Source organism: Ammodytes marinus, assembly GCF_949987685.1.
Source record: "Ammodytes marinus genome assembly, chromosome: 15".
NCBI classification, from domain to species: Eukaryota; Metazoa; Chordata; class Actinopteri; order Uranoscopiformes; family Ammodytidae; genus Ammodytes; species Ammodytes marinus.
The window spans coordinates 6,535,889-6,555,895 of NC_137219.1; the positions used below are offsets into that span (position 1 = coordinate 6,535,889).

The 20,007-nt window shown below is 39.6% G+C and overlaps 1 protein-coding gene across 2 annotated transcripts; it reads left to right on the top strand.

The window, feature by feature from the left end:
- The first annotated feature begins 5,222 nt into the window (after positions 1–5,222).
- smc6 (structural maintenance of chromosomes 6) lies at positions 5,223–19,735 on the top strand. Of its 2 annotated transcripts, none has more exons than XM_080042374.1 (27): positions 5,223–5,330; positions 6,314–6,475; positions 6,555–6,666; positions 7,230–7,335; positions 7,448–7,584; positions 9,282–9,343; positions 9,639–9,719; positions 9,820–9,921; positions 10,485–10,604; positions 10,752–10,847; positions 11,129–11,275; positions 11,379–11,467; positions 11,567–11,737; positions 11,846–12,024; positions 12,423–12,624; positions 12,734–12,848; positions 12,940–13,100; positions 13,661–13,796; positions 14,204–14,284; positions 14,373–14,543; positions 14,944–15,081; positions 15,589–15,734; positions 16,039–16,164; positions 16,256–16,361; positions 16,834–16,986; positions 17,108–17,205; positions 17,719–19,735. In XM_080042374.1, exons 2-27 carry the CDS (start codon positions 6,329–6,331, stop codon positions 17,804–17,806), a joined length of 3,270 nt encoding a protein of 1,089 aa, XP_079898500.1. In that variant the 5' UTR covers positions 5,223–5,330; positions 6,314–6,328; the 3' UTR covers positions 17,807–19,735. The 2 variants fall into 2 exon arrangements, with proteins under 2 accessions (XP_079898500.1, XP_079898501.1); XM_080042375.1 differs by having other exon boundaries at positions 5,258–5,330; positions 6,328–6,475.
- Positions 19,736–20,007: the final 272 nt, after the last annotated feature.

Below are 20,007 nucleotides of genomic sequence, written 5' to 3' on the forward strand. Positions count from 1 at the left end.
TTTTAAAGTTACATAAAACCAGCCTTGCTGGCTGTCTCCAACAATAACAGCACGGGGGTGAAGCCCCGAGTAGGCTAAAGATGTCATTATTAGCCAGCTAGCTCACGAGAGCTAATCCATGTAGTTTGCAGCTTAAAACAAGCCAACTCTGCGTCACGGCAACAGCACGCTGAAGCAGCAAGCACGTTTCCTTTGCCCGATGACATTTTTGACCGTTAATACCAGCTGCTCTGCCACCGTGACACGGAGTTGGTTTGTTAACTGTAGTGATGGCGCACCGGAGCTAGAGCTAGAGCAACAGTAGAGAAGCTGTATTGCAGCCATAGATAGTAAATAATATGGATGTAGCATCCGGGCTGACCTCAGTTATTCACACAGCATCCAATAATCCTGGTTTGTGAGCGTCGCCATTTTGTGAGATTTTTACTCCGCCTCACTCCTCTTGCCGAAAAGGGGAATCGACGCCACGTCGGGGGGAGGGAGATAGCTGACGTATACCTCCGAGGCAAAGTGAGGGACAACGGGCGGAGAACTGTCACTCAAGAGATCGCGCCAATACATTTTAACCTCCAAAAGAATAAAAACTAGCGTGGGCCAAAAAAATTCACCCCCCTCAGTGTTGTCATGGAGATATGACCTAAACATACAGACTAAAATGGTTTTGTGGCCCAGGCTGTAAATAGGTTTAATAAGACTTTGAAAACGGCCTATCTAACAAGTGAGTCAAAGAAAAACTGCTCGTCTTGGTGCTACCCCCAGTGGCACTTTCTGGTTACTACAGTTGTAGGTCACTTCCTTATTGGATGCCGGTAAAAATCGCTGAGGTTGGGGCTTGATTGCAGCCCAGAACTCTGCTGCAGAACCCCCGTGTGGTGCGGCGGTGTAACTGCAGTGTGACTGTAGGGACTCGGAGGGACAGCTGCCTCCCGCTCTATCTATGTTCCCGTCACATGAACTTTTTTTCTCTGCGGTATAAACGGTATGGCCAAATCTCTCCCGATAGACACTTTCATATCGTCCACAATATGATATCGTCCACAATATGATATCGTCATATCGCCCAGCCCTAATATTTATTATATTTGTACTTGCCATCTTATCAGAGGGGCTGACATTGTGAAGAACAAATTGATAAAATTTTGAATATTTTATGCTAAGTAAGGTACTGTCTGTGCTAGAATTAAATACCAAAATCAAAATTAACGATTTTCATATACAGTTGAATAGGGGAGAACGGGGTAAGTAGGCACACTTTTTACTCTAGTGAGAATTGCTTATCACCTAAACATCTTTCAATAGTCATTCCTACATTAAATTGAAGCTTAAGGTGTTGGCTTGAAATATGTACCCCTCGCTTTTTCTATCTTATTGTAATAAAGAAGAAATTAATCATCAAAGACACCCTTACACATTGTGACAACCAACCCCATCAAGGGGTCGGTTGTCAAACAGTATGGGGTTGTTTGTCACAATGTTATCTTAATGGGAATAATCTTAAAAAGAAGGCAAGAAAGTAGAACTAAATTTGAAAGTTTAATTGCATTGTCAAGTTGGCAAATAGGCCTACATAACTTACTGTAGCCTTGGCAGCTGGTCTAGTTTGGGATGCACTGGGTTGTTTTGATTTTGTTGCCCTTTTTTCTTTTGCATGCTAGCTGCCTTTTCCTGCTCTATTCTTTCCTTCTCTGGGGTGTCAGTGAGGATACAGCTTGACAATTTCTTTCGTTATTGGGTTCCTTTTCTGGCTGCAGCCTTGAGATAACAGGTGACAACCAACCCCCAAAAAAATGTGACGACCAACCCCAACTTGAATTTCTTGCTAGCATCAAGGCCAACAACCATCTGACAACTAATTAGCTTGCTAATAACAATCTAAAATATAGTTTACCCTTCACATTTTGTATGGGTAACAAGTGTTTTGTTATAAACCCATTGTGTAAAAGCCTAGAAGAAAAATACTGAGGAGCTAAATATTTTCAATTTGACATGAAAAACACAAACAGTCGTCTCACCTCAAATTCAGCAGTTTAACTCCAAGGAAGACTATGTAGGTGACCTCTGATTCCAATTCTGGATATTTACATACCAAAATTTCATAGACAGCGCCTTCTGGTTCCGAGATATAACGATTGTGACAACCAACCCGTGTGACAAATAACCCCGTTCTCCCCTACAATCTTACTTTAGTTTTTCCTTTGTAAATGTTCAAAATCCCTGAGGGATTTTTAAATCACTTAATGCTGTTTTAAAGGCATTACTGAAATCTTCAAAGTATTGTCTTTCCAACTGGATCAAAAACATCTACTTCGTAATTAATTAAAAATACTTTTAATCAGTTTTCTTCCTCATTTTGTAAGACATTAGAAAAAACACAAACATCATGCATTATCTGTGATGGAGATAAATATATTATATTATATAAATTTGCATTCCCCCCAAGAAATAGATGCAACTTCATTGACGGGTTAAACTAATCAGTGAGCTACAATAAAGTGAAAGGCATATTACATTAAACCCCAATTAACACTAGTGTAACACTTTTGTGACAGTACAGTGCAACATTTTGACATGTTTCACTGGGGGTTTGACTTTTTGACTTTTTTTTTTTTTACAAAAAGAGTAAAGTTTTTTTAATGCCAGATATTTGACTGCAGGGAGAGAATATCATAAGAATCTAATCGAAGAAGAACATACTGTTTTCAAAAAGTATCTTAGTCCTCAAACTTTATGATAATTGTTAATCCAGATTTTCAATGTTGTCAGAGACTTTAACTACTGTAGTAACTAAGACCCTGTTTCCACCTGGCATTAATATGTGGTTCTGAGGAATCCGATCGTTATATGTAAATGTAATATGCTTGTTCACACCTGGCCTTAACAATGCGTCTTCTATGCGCGTTTGCGATCCGGATTCGAATTCCCCGCGCTGTATGGAAATCAGCTCGTACATCATTTCCGCTTATAGGCTACTGTTGTTTTTAATCGGCGGGGGCAGCAGTGCCCCGCCCTTGCCTAGTCTGCCGGAAATAAAAGAAGAAGAAGAAGAAGTGTTGACCATCCACGACCATAGACATTATAAATTCCTTTATAATGTCTATGGTCACCTCGGCAAGAGTCTTGTGTTTTGGTGAAAATGTGAGCACAGCACTGTTTATTGTGTGGTGTTTTCCTCGTCAATAAATTAATCACTTGGTTACACTGTGTCCCACTGCGTAGCTGCCGCAGCCAGCACTGTACGCTCACTGTCTCTATTATGAGTTGCACCGAGCCGTCTCTGTGTGTTTACGCCATAGATAGTAGTAGGCTAAATACACGCTCACAACAACACGGGGGGAATAAATAAAAAAGCGGCTGGTTTGACCGAGCAAAAACGAGAGACCGCTGGCTTGACCACAGTTGGTCGAAAGAATCATTTCCGCCTTGTGTAGTCACCTCGGCTAGAGTGAAGAGAGTCAGTGTGTTTTGGCGAAAATGTGAGCGCGGCACTGTTTATTGTGTGGTGTTTTTCCTCGTCATTAAATGAATCAGTTGGCTACACTGTGTCCCACTGCTACGATGTCACGAAGCTGCCGCAGCCAGAGCTGTTCGCTCACTGTCTCTATCAGTTGCACCGAGCCGTCTCTGTGCTCACAACAACACGGGGGGAATAAATAAAGAAGCGGCTGGTTTGACCAAGCAAAAACAAGAGACCGCTGGCTTGACCACAGTTGTTCCACTTTATTATTTACCTGCAACGGTGCGCTTTTATGACGTGAATTGTCGCGTGAATGAGTACGCCTTTCCGCCCAGTCACTCGCCGCAGTTGAGTGGGCGGGGCCTAATGTGTATGAGATACGCATACGTGTTTCCACTGTTAATGGGTATGTGGATATGTGGTCTCAAACCACCTCCGAATGTGGATAATCTCAATGCGCATTCAATGCGCATTGAGCGTGTTTCCACCTGTAGTTAGCGCGATCGGATCCTAAAAACCACATATTAATGCCAGGTGGAAACAGGGTCTAAGTGATACCATGCTCGAAAACCAGTAAACCTTTAAAAGTTTGCACCATCAAACCTATCATAATAAATTGCTGCCAATTAGAAACACACTATTGTCTGTTAAAAATGCGTTGTGATCATCATTCAAGTAGCCTGTTCTGTGACTAAGCTCTAATCATTCAGCTAACCTCGTGCAAAAATCACAGCTAATGAACATAACAGCCCACTGTGCCAATATGCTCGCACAACACCAAACAAACGCTTTACGACGTGATACAACATCGTTTAGCAGCTCAGACTAACTTTCGGCTTCATAACTTGCAAACTGTTGACTTTATTCATTGATTTTTTTTCTTACTCACCGTGTTTGCTGCGGTCAGCTCATCTTTACAATCAGTATCGGTAGGAGGGGGGCGGGTATTCACGCGGGTCTTTAAAGGTTTTGAGATGCGCGCACGTTCCTCTGGGAGATTATTTATTACCTCTGTAAGTAGGCTACATTTTTCAACACTAAAACAACAATGTTTTAACCATGTGTGTGTGTGTGTGTGTGTGTGTGTGTGTGTGTGTGTGTGTGTGTGTGTGTGTGTGTGTGTGTGTGTGTGTGTGTGTGTGTGTGTGTGTGTGTGTGTGAGTGTGTGTGTGTGTGTTTATATTGGTTTAACTCCACATTTGACTCGATTTAATGGTCTCCTTTCATTCAAGAAAAAAAAAAAAAAAAAAAACGTGAGCAAATAAACACAGGTTGGGTTCCGAATCGCATACTCTTTATTTTTTCTATTCTACATACTACATCCGACGATAAAAAATAATCTAGTTAGGATGCAGTAGGCTTGGGACATACTTTACTCTCTTATTTCATCATAACATTGCGCCTTGATCTTGCCTCTTGCTTTTATATCCGTCGCATCCCCGTTTGTTTTCATATGGAGGCTTCGTCGATATCACGTCACTTCACGTGCGCACTGGATTGTGGGTCAGAATCGCCCAAATAGGATGCACTTTTCAACACTAACAATCGTGGCCGCATGAAGTAGGACATCCAGGTACTTCTAACCATCCTAAATCTGGCCATAAGAATCGGGACATCCTAAATCTTTTTTCTACATAGGCTACTATAGTAGAAAGTATGCGATTCGGAACACAACCACAGGTAAGAGCCATGGATCTATGAGCCAATCACGCAGCACGTTTTCAGTTCCGTGTTTGGAAGTCAACTGACACCCTCCCACAACAGTGCTGCAGCCAGAAACTCGCTTCACTCCGACCAGGAAGTCCTAAAACGTTGTGATGTCTCCCCCATGACCATGTTATTTTGACAGGCTGCACACATTGGCGTTGGCAAAGGGGTAGGCGAAGTTTTCAAGAAGCTTGTTAAATAGTTATCTGTGCTCCAATTTATTTATTTTAAGCTAAAGTTTACCGGAAGTTTTATTCAAGAAGCCTAGGCTACACTGTTGTTGTCTGGCGCGACTGTGCGTCAAACAGAAATAACTCAGAATGAGTCATGACGAAAGACACGTCCTGCTGACTTTGAAATCCTTCTAGATAAACCATGACTTTATAGAGATTAGTGATTTTGGAACTATACTATATACATAAGATCTTTTTCCAACCGTCTCAAACTATTTAGAGTTGGTGTTATCATGTCGTAATCTCAGTTGGAAAAGTTTTTAGAGAGACGTTTATTTGCAGAGCTGCTGCTGCGTTGTTCCTGTTGCGGCGGCTGTCTCACTGCTGGTTTCAGACTTTGGCGTCCTGCCAGAATACAAACGGCTCTCGACTCTGTCTCTGAAACCATTTTTTTTAATTGCATTGTTCCTCCTAGCTATACATTAACTTTACATATAAGCCTGCTGCAGTGGTGGAAGAAGTACTTTTTAAGTAAAGGAAGCAAAATAGCCTACTCTGCATTCCAATTTTAACATCAGTAAAAGCAGCATACATTCTTTAAGTGCAAATTGTGTTACCCGTAACGTAATGATGACACCAAATCTTTCATTTTCAAGATTATATTTTCTATAAAAATAAACGGATTCAGTATTTAAAGTCTGCATTTGCTAGATATGAAAACCCCTGAGTCAGGGAATCACCTAAAGAGTCTACATTATAGAAGTAAAATAAAGTAAGTACATTTTTTTGTGATGCGAGCCTAATTAAACATGTGAAACAACAGTATTTTGTCCTCCTTGATTTGGGAATGTGCTACCCTTTCTTTACTTTATGGAACAAGTCTCTAAAGTATAATCTAAACTAAGTCTTATAGTTCATAAATATTACCTTACAGTACTGACTTTGGTGTTCTGTGTCTGCCTGTCAATTCTATTTACAGTGACTTGTTTTCAGAATGAGTAAGAGGAAAGGCAAAGTGATCAGCGATGCGGATGCGACCCCTACCAAGAGCCGCAGAGTCACAGCTGTGGGCACCAAAGATGCACCTGGTGATACAAGCCCCCGTAGACCGTCATCCAGCGGCCTCATACTCTCCACCACAGTGAGTCATTTACCCACAAAGCACTTCTTTGTTTTTACATCTCAATGACTATTGTTTTTTTTTCTGCCTGTACTTCAAGGGCGACATCGGCCTCATCGAAAGTGTCACCCTTAAGAATTTCATGTGTCACCATTTGCTCGGCCCCTTCCAGTTCGGGCCCAACGTGAACTTCATCGTCGGCAACAATGGAAGTAAGTAATCGGATTTTCTACATCCCAGGTTATTTGCTGTTGGCTTTGGCTTGTGTATGTAACCTATTCAGACCCAGTCAGGGGTGACAGGTTGACCCAGAGTATGTACTACAAGCTCAACTGTCTAGTCGCTAAACAAATAGGACTGTGTGTATGTCATCATTTTTGTGTATTTACGCTATGATCATGATGTTTTACCTGTAGATGCCAATGAAGTTACAGCAGTGATAGGTAGATACTAGATAGATACATAGACAGACATACAGACAGACAGGTAAATAGTGTACCACTTCATATATTTCAGTAAAAAATTGCAGTGCTTTATATTTTCTACACCTGTAATATTGTACTTCATACAGAGTGAATCAACAATGCAACTTTAATCTTGCCTGTAAAATGTCATAACAAGGAAAAATCACTGAATAAGCTGAAGAAGAATTTGTTTATTCAAAATATTGAGCCATCTGTGGGTGGCTGATTTGTATTTACTCGCATGCAATCTTGCATCCTTCTCTTTTCCCCTGCACTAACTTAAATTCCTTGTTTTTGTTTTTAATTCTCAGGTGGCAAAAGTGCCATCCTGACTGCTTTGATCGTAGGCCTGGGCGGAAAGGCCACTGTCACTAACAGAGGAGTGTCTCTGAAGGATTTTGTGAGGGCTGGTCAAAAGTAAGTCTGTGTGCATATACTGTTATCCCCAGCAAAAAACTAAGTACATTGTCATTAATGTTGTTTTACTAGTTGGTACAAGAATGCTAATAAAGTAAAGTGTGGTCTCTAGTTCTGCAGATATAACATTGAGGCTAAGAAACAGAGGAGCAGATGCTTATAAAAGAGATGTCTACGGCGAATGCATCTCCATCGAGCATCGGATCTTTCTTGATGGAAGTCGCAACTACAAACTGAGGAGCAAAGCAGGTGAACTTCCCTGAGTTACAGATGTGTCCGAGTCTTATAGCACCTTCTGCAAAAGTCAGCTGAACCAAACACACTTTGTGGAGTGAAGAAGACAAAGCACTTTCAGTCAGGCCTTCAGCGCTCTACGCTGTATACATTCTTCTGTTCCTCTTAAACCTCCAAGCGTTTATTTTATATGCATGGCAGCACCTTTCCAAGCGTGAATCTAAATATAGGACATATTTACATTCACACGTTGACTGATGTTTTTCATCGGTTGTAAATGTCACCAAGTTACTTTTGTAAATAAAAGGAGCTGCTCCTGTCAAGTTGGTCAGTTACTGATTTAGCTCACTGGAAATGTTTCCTATGAACATGGAAAGTTTAACCAACCACATATTCTCTGTCAGGTTGATCCTGGTTCTTATCTACTATGACTCTCAGTTATATTGCCATTTCAATTGTAGTTTGCAGGGCTGCAACTCACGATCATTGTATTCAATGAATCTGTTTATTGATTCATAATTTTGTCTAGAAAATGTCAGCTTTCTTGTTTTAACCCATTGATGACGGCTGCTGCGCGATGCCACATTGTATCTCCTGCCTGATGCTGCGTCGCGCAGCATTGTTACTTTATCTAATTTTCATGGCGTGCGCAACATAGAATGCACTGTCATTGGTTCAAATACACATGAGGTGGGTTTTGTTGATTTTTTAAGACCACGTGACCACCCAAAAAATGTGTGGTTTGCCGAAAACCAAGCCAATCAAAAAATTTATAAATAAATAATAATAAAAAAAATACGCCAGCTGTGTCGGCGATAGTGTATTACACAACAGTTAGTGGCGTTCGGAGCGCAGAATCAAGGTCTACTATAGACTACTGACGAAAATCACACAACACATTGCATCTATTTATTAACAATATTTATGAATTTAGGCTATATTTTGCTGCTCCAACTCAAATTCAGCCCAGCCAGGCGATAGTTAAGTTTCAGTTTAGTTTTCATCTCCGTGGTATACAGCCGTTTGGACCAGCTGATCGGCTCCCGACAGCAGGAGTCAGTCTGCGTTCCAGTTGTACTGGGAAGTCGGATTTATGGTGCCAGTGATAACTGAACTAAATAATAAAATAAAGCTATCTTCTCCTTCCTCAATCTGTCTATCTTTATCCCTCTACTGCACACTCAGTCACTACTATCCATGCTAAAAGGAAGCAGGATTATAAACTTGTTTAGCACATTATTTTTAAATATTTTATATTATTTATTCATTTTTTTTCTCCCCCATCTAATTTTGATGATTTTTAGAAAAATTTGTTGTTTTGTAAGCGCTAAGGGAGCATGTTCAAATAAAACCTGTGAACCTTAACTTTTAAATGTATTTTATTTCATGTTTCTATGTGCTACACAGGCTTAGATATTAAGGTTTTGGTAGACTTTACAATTCATACTATTTTTTCAGAAAACCCTCAGGCATTAAGGACATGCATCCTAGATTGCCATAGTCATCAATGGGTTAAGCGACGAACAGTAGAAAACCCAAAGAGATACAGATTCCCATAACTGTGACAAATGACCAAAACTAATGCTTACCAAAATAGCAGCCCATTCATTTTCTCATTGCTGCTTTAGTTATGGTGTGCAGTAAATATTCTCATCTCCTTCAGGACTACAGAGCTTTGAACTACATGGTGTTATTTCTCTCTTTTATTTTAGGTCAACTTATCTCAACCAAGAAGGAGGAGTTGATTTCTATTTTGGACCACTTCAACATCCAGGTACTGTCAAGTTGGAAACAAATATTTTCTTGTTCTATAATTTTTTATCTTCCTCTGAATCTACAAATTTTTCATATTCTGTCCTTTTTCAATGAAGCAATTGTTTTTTGGGGTTGTTGCAAACTAGGCATGGGATGACATGAACATTCATGAACAAGGATTCGGATATCTGTTTTTTCAATCCAAAAATGTTTACAAATGAACTTGTTTTGTGTGCGATACAAAGGGAAAGTCGAGCCTATACAAACTATACGTGAAGGTCTCAGCAGCCCCATTTTTTTTGTGTGTATTTCAGTTGGATAACCCGGTGTCGATTCTCAGCCAAGAAATGAGTAAACAGTTCCTTCATTCGAAAAATGAAACCGACAAATATAAGGTACAACCCTGCCATGGTATTTAACAGCTTCCAATTTTAGCATATTTTAATGTTGAAATTAAACTCCCCAAACTCCTCTTCTGCTTTTTCTCATTTGTAGTTTTTCATGAAAGCGACTCTTTTGGAGCAGATGAAGAGGGACTACATCCACATCAAGCACACTAAAACAGTCACACGTCAGCAGGTTGAGAGACAAGAGGAGGTACTTTATGCATTACACACACTACATTACACATCATCCATTTATCGCAGTGGTAAAGGGCATCAAAGGTGGAGTCAGCGATTCTGGAGAATACTTGTTGCCAAATCACTTCTTGTTAAAATCAGTGAATATCTCCTCATAAGCCTTTAATACAGAGCTTAGGCTCTGTAAACCAGTATGTAAGGGAACACAGGGAATGTAAACAAAGGATGCCCAGTGTAGCTAATACCATACAAGTTAACATAGCCTAGGCTGTGTATTAACAGTGAATACTTTCAGTTCAAACACAGTTCTGGCAGGCAGCGGGGCATGAGGAGATATTGTCTGATTTTGACAAAAAGCGAAACAAACGCTGACTCCACCTTTTTCAAATAAATTGTATTTATTTAGTGTAAGTCATAATTAACTTAAAAAAATTACTTGCGTGGCAAAATAAATTAAAATTTGTGGTTTGTCAACTAATACATTTTGTTCGTCTTCCCATAAAGCCCTTCGTAAGCTCTGAAGTGCTATAGACAGTAGATCAAAGTTTGCTTTCTAGTGATGATGGGTTTGGTTCTCAGTGTCTCAAGGACCTGAAGCAGGAGTTTCTACAGAAGAAAGAGAGGTATGAAAATGTGTCGTCCTTCAGCGAGATGAAGGCCACTTTGGAGAATCTGAAGAAAACAATGGCCTGGTGTTTGGTAAGACTGTATCCATTATGTACATATATACACAGACAAAACATATATATACTAAGAGTTTTATTTATCTCTTTTTTTTAAGATAATTTATCTTATATTATTTATAATGATTTATTTTATTTTATTTATTTTTTGAATCACTCTTAGGTGAGAGAGAAGGAGCAGTTCATAGAGCAGCTGAAGGAACAGATTGAGAATGAGGAGAATAATTACAAACCTCAGAGCAACCTTCAGCTCGGTCAGGTGAGTCTCAAGTGTCCCTGTTCTGTTAAATATACATCAGTCTATTTATAATTGTCGGAGCTCTTCAAACCTTCACCTCCCTATAAACTGGGCCTTAACTACTTTACTTGCTGCAGCTCTGCACTCAAGATTCATTTATTTGTCATTTTCTTGTGCACTTGCGTACATAAAAAGACTAGTAAACAACGAAGATTTATTTATGTTTTCCCTTTTGTATTTTGTATTTGTACATTGTATTTTAAAGGTTACCTTTGCTTTTTCCCAATGTATTTTCCACACAGACAAACGTCACACAAGTAGAGAAGAAGATTCAGCAAATCAAAAGCAAAATTGACATTCTGAGAGAGGAGGAAGAGTCTCTGTCGGGGGAAAGTCTCCAGTTGAAAGAGCAAGTGAAGGTCATTAGCAAAGCTCACAAGGATCAAGAGGTACTGAATGAAAAATATTATGACCTGGTTCTGTGTCGTTTATTAAAAATTCTGAATACACAAAGTTGTTAATGTCGGTTAAAACGTGATCTTCTCCCCGTAGCTTGTTTATTTCCGGGCTCTGAACAAACTCAAACAGTCGGAAACGGATCAAAACCTTCTCCAGGAGAAAATTAACAAGGCAAAAACCAGGTATGGGAATTGAGAAATTTCCAAAAACAACTCTGAATAACAATAGCATGTACTCATTTGAAATTATTATCATTATTTTGTTGTTGTACGTTATTGTAGCGTAAGCGTGAGCAACGACGCAGAGACAGAATACGCCAAGCAGCAGAAGAAAATATCCCGTCTGAGAGAGCAGCTCGCGGGGCTGGAGAAGAAATGCTCACAGATAAATGAAGAAATCGAGAACAAAAATCAGGGGCTTTTCAAAGGAAAGGAAGAGCGGGACAAGCTAAAGTGAGATGAAGTGATGTTTGATTTTACTGTGTGCTGTCCTGTCGAGGAGGTGTGTTGTGGGGTGAGTTGATCTGCGTTCCACTGACAGCTCTGTTTTGTGTCGACTAGAATGGAGGAAAGAAACATCCAGGCTTCCTACTCGTCCAAACTCAAGAGGAAGAATCAGCTCCTCGCCAGCCGATCAAACAAACTAAAACGCTTTGGGGACAATGTGCCCGACCTCCTGGCCGCCATCGCCGAGGCCTATGACAAAGGCCGCTTTCAACAGAAACCAATTGGTCCAATAGGTGACTTCACCTCTGCATTATAAAAAATGTAGTAGAACTACATTTTGAGAAATACACTTATTTTCTGTTTTTCCAAAAGTTTGATATTTTGTGAGATACATTATTTTTTTAGCTAAGAGTTAAATAAGAAGATCAACACCACTCTCACATCTGTTCATTCCATGTAAAAAGTAATGTTAAAATGTTGCATTGTGGTTTTACGGAAAATGATGAACTTTCTTTCTTGGTCTTGAGCAGTGACTTTCTTGTGTATTTGCCATACTGGTAAAACTTTATTTTTTCACTTTAGTCTTGCAATTCATTTTGGACATGGAATTGTGTAAAATGTAATACCACTTGATACATTTGCTGTAAAGCGGTAGATGTAGTAGAATTAAAGTTGATTTGTTTGCGTTTAGGAGCGTGCATTAGTTTGAAGGAGCCCGCGTTGGCTGTGGCGGTGGAGTGCTGCCTGCGGAGCTTCATGAAGGCTTTCTGCTGCGACAACTACAAGGACGAGGCCTTGCTCCAGGAGCTGATGGCTCGCTTCTATCCAAAGGGCAGCCGGCCGCAGATCATCGTCAGCCCTTTCTCTGAAAAACTTTACAACATCCAAGGACGGTCAGCGAAAGCAGCATTTCAAATTTTTTCAACTTGTTCTTTTCCCAAGGCCTTTTTGTCAAAACATTTCATAGCTACATGTTGTTTCTTCTTCTGTGGTGTTTTGTAGGAAAGCATCTCATCCAGAGTACAAAACAGTGCTGGACATAATCACTGCGTCAAACCCGGTCGTCATCAACTGCCTGATCGACATGAGGGGGATAGAATCAATCCTGATAATCGGGGTTAGTATGACAGTAATGCATATTGAATGTAGGGCTGTCCTAGGATTGGTGTAATAGTAAGTTTTGGTTTTGTGTTTTTCTTTTCACAAAGGAAAATGACAAAGCGAGGCGTGTCATGCAGAAAGGCCGGCCGCCTAAAAACTGCCGGGAAGCCTTCACTGCTGAGGGAGATCAGGTTTATCCAAACCGCTATTACACCTCCGACTACAGCATGGCCAAATATCTCGGTGGGGATCTGGAGACTGAAATAAGGTGACTGGGCTCCTTATATCTGGTTGAAAAAACAAATGTAGCTAAAAATACACATTTAATGGTAGTTTGAGGGTAAGAAAGAATCCAACCTGAGACACAAGTATAAACCAGCTGCTGGCAGTGACCTGGATTTCAAGAGCTGGTTCAGGCAAACAGACTGTGCTTCATCCTGTCAGAACTAGTAGGTCTAGCAGGCAAGACAGGAACAGAAACACATCACCTAAACTGAAATAAAACACCTTAAAGGGCATTTGCAGGTGGATTTTTAAAGACCTGACATTTCCCCTTCTTAATGCTGCATCAGAACTGTATATTTAAGAAACTTCCAGCTAGACTTTGACTTTGTCTTAAAGTTTTAACAACGTGTGTGTGTGTGTGTGTGTGTGTGTGTGTGTGTGTGTGTGTGTGTGTGTGTGTGTGTGTGTGTGTGTGTGTGTGTGTGTGTGTGTGTGTGTGTGTGTGTGTGTGTGTGTGTGTGTGTGTGTGTGTGTGTGTGTGTGTGTGTGTGTGTGTGTGTGTGTGTGTGTGTGTGTGTGTGTTATTTTAACGACATGTCACAGTATGTTGGAGTCAGACCTGGAGAATACGGAGGCGCAGCTGTCCCGGTTCCAGCTCCACGTCACCTCTGTGTCTGAGGACATCGTTGGCATGGAGAGCCAGCTGAACAGCACCATCGTGACCCTCAAGAAGACTCAAGTCAGTGAACCGAGCACCTCAACCTGCTCTAACATTACAACACACTGCTTCTCCTCTCACTCTCTGCGTTTGTATCCCTCTCTGTTCCGGATTTTATTATATCGATGCTGTTTTGTGCAGCAGGTCAATGGTGGAAAGTGTGGTATCTTTTTCTTTTTTTTTCAACTTTTTTTTACTACAACATACTTTTTTCTTTCTCCAAATGTTGTACAAAAAGAAAACAGACAGATGCATAGGTACACCAATAGAAAATATACTTTGGGAAAAGGCTAATGGAATAGCATTCGATACATCAAAATAACACAAATATAATATACTACAGTATACTCTATACCATTTTAGGGATTAATCTACATTTTTGAAATTGGAAATCACTTCAGCTTTTCTTCCTCATCTTTTCAACACAGGCCTCTGTGAATAAAGTCAAGGCATCGATATCCGAGCTGGAGACGGCCGGTGAGGAGCACATCGACGACATCAGCTCCTTGGTAATCATTTTTCACTCCAAAACCAGACAGATCCTACCATGGATTATGTTCATTAAGTTTTAACGTCCTCACAATGCTTTTTATGCAGGAGGAAGTTGCCCAAGAGAACCGACAGAAGATCAAGGCAGAAAAGCAAACTGTTAATGAAGCCAAGACAGAGCTCGACAAGCATCAGGAAAAAAATGAGGACATCGAGTCCAAGTATTCTGCTGTTAGAGAACGGATTGATCAGCTTCCAGAGGATATGGAGCCGTTAAAGGTGCAGTGGGCTGTTGTTGTTTCACTAAAAGGCTAAAAATAGAAAGCGAAAGATGTTTCTGTCGCAGGCACGTCTGTGTAGCTTTGATCTTACTTCTTTCCTATTATTTCAAATGTTTTTGAACTGTGCATTGTTTGAATGTAAAGGCTTTTTATTTGAAGCAGTGACAGTTGAGGTGTATTTTTTTTTATTTCGATGTGAGAAAAATAATTAATTAAAAGAGAATAGTAAGATAAAAATAGAACATTTTGTTTTTTTGGGAATAAATAAACCAAACCAATGAAATAACCACTTAAACTTATTTAAAATGTCAGAAAAAGGAGTAGTATGGAGTTTATACTTATTTGATACTACTTTTAATACAGTGAAATCGACTATGATTGTTTGTTTGCACCCAAAGGATGAGCAGCTGAAGCTGGAGACTGAGTGTGCCAAACATGAACGAAACCTTAAGCTTTTAGAGAGGAAACTGAAGGCTCATGAAGACAACATCCAGGCAATGAAAAGTGACCTGGCCCATAGAGAAGAAGAGTTACAGGTAACAAGAGCTGTACTTTAATTATTTGTCCATCGACAATATGTACATTAGATAAATCCTATAATTCTTATAATAAACTTTATTTGTATATATTTTTTAAATAGACATGAAATGAAGATAATATTGACAATAATAGGAAAAATTGAGTAGAAATATATAAAGCAGCATTGCACAGAAAGCAAGGCCTATTATAAAAATCAACTAAATATAAAGGCAATAAGGCATTAAAAAACTAGATAAAAAAGACCCATAAAATAATAAATCAGTTAATACATAGGTAAAGTCATTTAAACAGCATGTGTGACTACAGGTTCAGCATGGACATTTGACGAGGTGTTGCTGGGAATTTAAGGGAATTTGTTTCATTGTAGCTATATGGAGCTATAGAACAGCTAGAGTAAACTCAAACAAAGAGCTGATTTGCTGCCTCCAGAGTATTGTAGTTGTCTCCAGCATATGTCAGAGTGTTCAGACCATTTTGACCTGACGCCCCCCATGTGACGACAGGAATCCACGGCCAAAGCCTCAGAGATCAGTCCCGAGCGGCAGGAGGTGAGTGGCAGCACCAAGAGCATCGACACAGAAATCACTCGACTCAAGAAGAAAATCAAAGTTTACGAGAGTAACCACGGTGAACAGGAGCAGGTGGTCAGGTGAGGAGAGGAACTGCAGGCTCTGTGTAACTTAACATTCTGCCATTTTAATTGATAGACATTTTAATACTTCTACTCCACCATGTTTGGTAAATATGATTGGAAATTTCCTTTTACTTATGCAACATCAGCTCTGATGTGATACATTTTACAGATTAAACTACCCAACAGTAAATCAAACTTGACAAACTTGCTACACAAAACACATTCAATTGACATTTGTTTCTGCTGTATACTTGACCTAATGGTCTTCTGGAATAAGAATAATGTGGTCTGTGTCATGCTCTGTCCTCTGCCTCATTAGGGAATACGCTGAGGCGCTCACGCTCTACAGACAGAAAACCAACCAGGTGAGAGATCTGAGGAGGTTCATCGATCGCCTCGACAACATCATGTCAGACCGGCAGAACAGATACAAAGTGATGCGGAGGTCAGTAACTTGCTAATAAATTTGACAAAGAATTCAGAAATATATGATTGTATTTTATGCAATACTTTGTACTTTATTCTTCTTCCTAAAGGTCGCTCTCTGTCAGATGCAAGTTATACTTCAATAACTTCCTGATTAAGATGAACTGCTGCGGCTCCATGATCTTTGATCACAACAATGAGACGCTCTCAATCTCGGTACATCAGTTTAGATTTTTATTTTAATTAAATATTAGAATGTTTCTGCCTGCGTTTTAATTAGTTTAATACTGGAAATGGAACTAATAAGAAGTTCCATTGCAAAACCCAGTTATACCAAATCACAGCATATTGAGGAAAAATATTGTTCGGTGGGAATCCATCTACGTGGTTTTGTGCACATTTTGAATTTGCTTAAAAAAATATATTGAGTGGTGAATGGTAACGCCAAACATTTGAAAAAAGGCAAAATATTGCAACAAAAAATTTTCTCGATTTGGGCTACTTTATTTTTTTTTTGTTTTTTTCTTGCAGTGGTAATGCTTTCTGTCTCCACTCATAAATTCTCCAAAAGATTGTTGAACAAAAAACAATAAGCTGCTTCAGGCACCATTTTATCTATTCATTTAATTACTGATATAAAAAGCATTCAGCACGAATGATTGTCAAACCTCTTGTGGCACACGAAAAGGTGAAGCCCCCTGGCAGAGAGGACGATGGAGTGAGTGACATGAGGTCGCTGTCTGGTGGCGAGCGCTCCTTCTCCACCGTTTGTTTCATGCTGTCTCTGTGGGAGATCACCGAGTCGCCCTTCAGATGCCTCGATGAATTCGACGTCTACATGGTGAGTGCATCAGAAACACTGTGTGATCTCTCTCGCACTCAGAAATGGTACAAAAACATGATTGAAAGTATGCCTGGCTTTGAATCAATTTCAATACGGAAGGATTCTTTTGTTTATGTAGGATATGCACAATCGCAGAATCTCCCTGGATCTCCTCCTGGAGCTGTCAGAGCGGCAGCACCTCCGACAGTTTATCTTCATCACCCCCCTCACCACCAGGTGACGCTCTTCTTAATATTTGTCTGTGTTTACATGCTGACCTCTCCATTACCTTTACATGTTACATAAAGTTCACTTTCATGTCTTCGTTTCCAGAACAGAGGCTCAAGTGTGCCATCAGATCAATTAGATTCTTAAAAGTGGTTCATTGTTTTCCTTTAGTCAAAAAATGTCCAGTTAATTAATTTAGCAGTCAACTAAAAACTGTAATTGAATGCATTCTAACTGATTTGTGATTTTTTTTTTACTCTACGATTTGTAACTTACCAAGGTGTCTTTTTGTCAGTAAAATGATATGTCATTTATAAATATTTTTATATAAGAATTAGGACTCAATAGTCATTAGTTAATACATTCAATTGCATCATGTAAGTGCTAAATAATGAATTGTTACGGTGACACACTGCAGCTGCCATATTCTCCTGCACACTTTGATAATTCCTTATTTCCTTCACTGTGTCAGTAAAGTTAGATGACCGATATATAATGTCCCCCACTGTTTGTGTCTCCCAGACATCTCCCCAAAACCAGCCTCATCAAAATCCACCAGCTTCAGGATCCCGAAAGAGACCGGGGCGAAGCGGACGACAGAGATATCTGAGGTGAAGCTCCAGGGAATGGAAACATAAAGAATGTACAGTATGTGTGCACAGTCGCTGTATATTTCAGTATTACTGTATGTGTTGGGAATGTTGCTTGTAAATGTTGTTCCACTTTTGTTTGTTTCCTGGGATAAGTTCCTGGATGTGTTATGAAAATACGTAATGGAAGTAATAATAATGGTGTAATTTAAGTTTGTGATACCAAGACACAGAGGTGTGTAAACTTCTATGTTTTCGCTCGGGAGGCTTCATTTGTGGCTAAAGGATGTACAGAGGAAAATGTTTCGGACTGTTTGGGTTTTAATGGGCCTCTAGCTGGACTCTTGTTCTTAAATATTAATTCTCTGAATATTTATCATGCGTTTTAAACATTTAGAGCATCTCTCTCTCTCTCTCTGAGATTGTCTCATTAGTAGCTTCTGTTGCCACGGTAACCTGCAGGAGCATGTCCTGATGGTCAAAAAGGGTTAAATATACCAGGAAGTCATAGATTTGATTCTTGACACTTTACCAAATAATTTGTAAGTTCGCAGCCAAAGAGAATAGCAGTGGGGAATAATGTTCAAAAGTACATTTACTTTGGTGTGTGTCAACAGTTGGTACAGCTCATAAGACTAGTTTTATATCTTCATTCAGTAGGTGAGACTCCTGAGTCTGGCACTGGCTGGTTTTCTAATTTTAACCTTTATTTTTTTTCTTATGAATAATAGTGAATCACTGGAGCTGTGTATATGATATACATATATAATTCTATAAAAAAAGCTGTCTATTAAGATTGTTTTTCACAAGAAAATATATGTCCTATCTGTGATACAATTTATTTGTTTACTAAACAGATTTGTACACCAGAATGTTTTAGAGTGATTTTAGGAGCATTACGCATATTTTGATGATTATTGGGATAATATTGTGAATCACAATTTCTTTTTTGGCAAGGTATAATCACGACATTTCATATCGTCCCATGCCTACTGTTTCTTTCCTTTTTTTGTGTAGTTTTACTGTCACCATAGAGGAAGACAGTGGCACTCTACAGCTGTCAGTGTTAATAACTTTTACAACAAGCAATTTTGTGTGCGAGTATTGAAGTTGATCATATTCAGGTTCTGTGACGGGAACATGTACCTTATTGTCTCAAGTTATCTCATGTAGCTGTAGTCAACTACAATTTCGAGAATAATTATCAGTTACAATAAAATTTTGGAAGAAATGTTGGATAATCTCAAGGCTTTTGAGTCTCACACACACACACACACACACACAGATACACGGACAGTGGGCTGTTCCATTCATGAATCTACAGATCAGTTTTAACAGACTGCACCAGCAAGCTCATCATTCTCATTAATTACACCTGATACACCGTGTCTTTTGAAAAAGCCTGGTGATGGTTTTATTCATTTTAATCACTACATCATTATTTTTGGGTGCAACACATGCCACATGTATAAAAGAATACAGTCACTTGTATTATGATTTTTCATATTTGATAGAAACATTTACTAGACAAAGAATCCGACATAGTGACTGGACTGAAATGTAAAAAATAAAAACGGACATTAACAATGTAAGGGTTGGGTTTCAGTTTGTGTTACAGACAGAATGGTGAAAAGCTTCTGCAACCTCCACTACTGTATAAGTGGACTACAAGCAGACACTCGGCCCGTGCTTGCATAGCCTAGAAATGTGGACGCAAAACTGTTGAAAGAGAATTTCCGCAGTAACTTTTAGTTCACCGCCTCATTCTGAAACGCTCTTTCAAAAGCTTTGACTGGCACCACTCTCTCTTGAGGGTCCTGCATCTTTTCTCAATGATTGTTGCCAACGGAATAGATTCGAAGATGAGACCTTTTCAATAAAAAGTTTCTCCTTACAAAAAAGTTATACACATATAGGAATGCAGTGTGTCCAGTAAACATATATGAGGCCTTTTCTTCCTCCCCCTCCTTTGAATTTTTTGCTGCATTAGAAGTGGCGCTCCCCTCACAAGGTCCCCGGCCCAGAGAGTGAGCGCCCATCAATAAGGTCGAAAGCCAAGACTGTACTCTTTTTGCAGTGCTTTCCCTTTCTGTAAACATGTTGATATGTACCAAGGTCAGTTACTTAAAGTCTAAGTCTAAGAAGCAGCCTGAAGAAGAAGCCAATTTGGGATCATTGTGGGGGACAAATGCATAAGTACTGCTCCTAATGACAGCGGTAA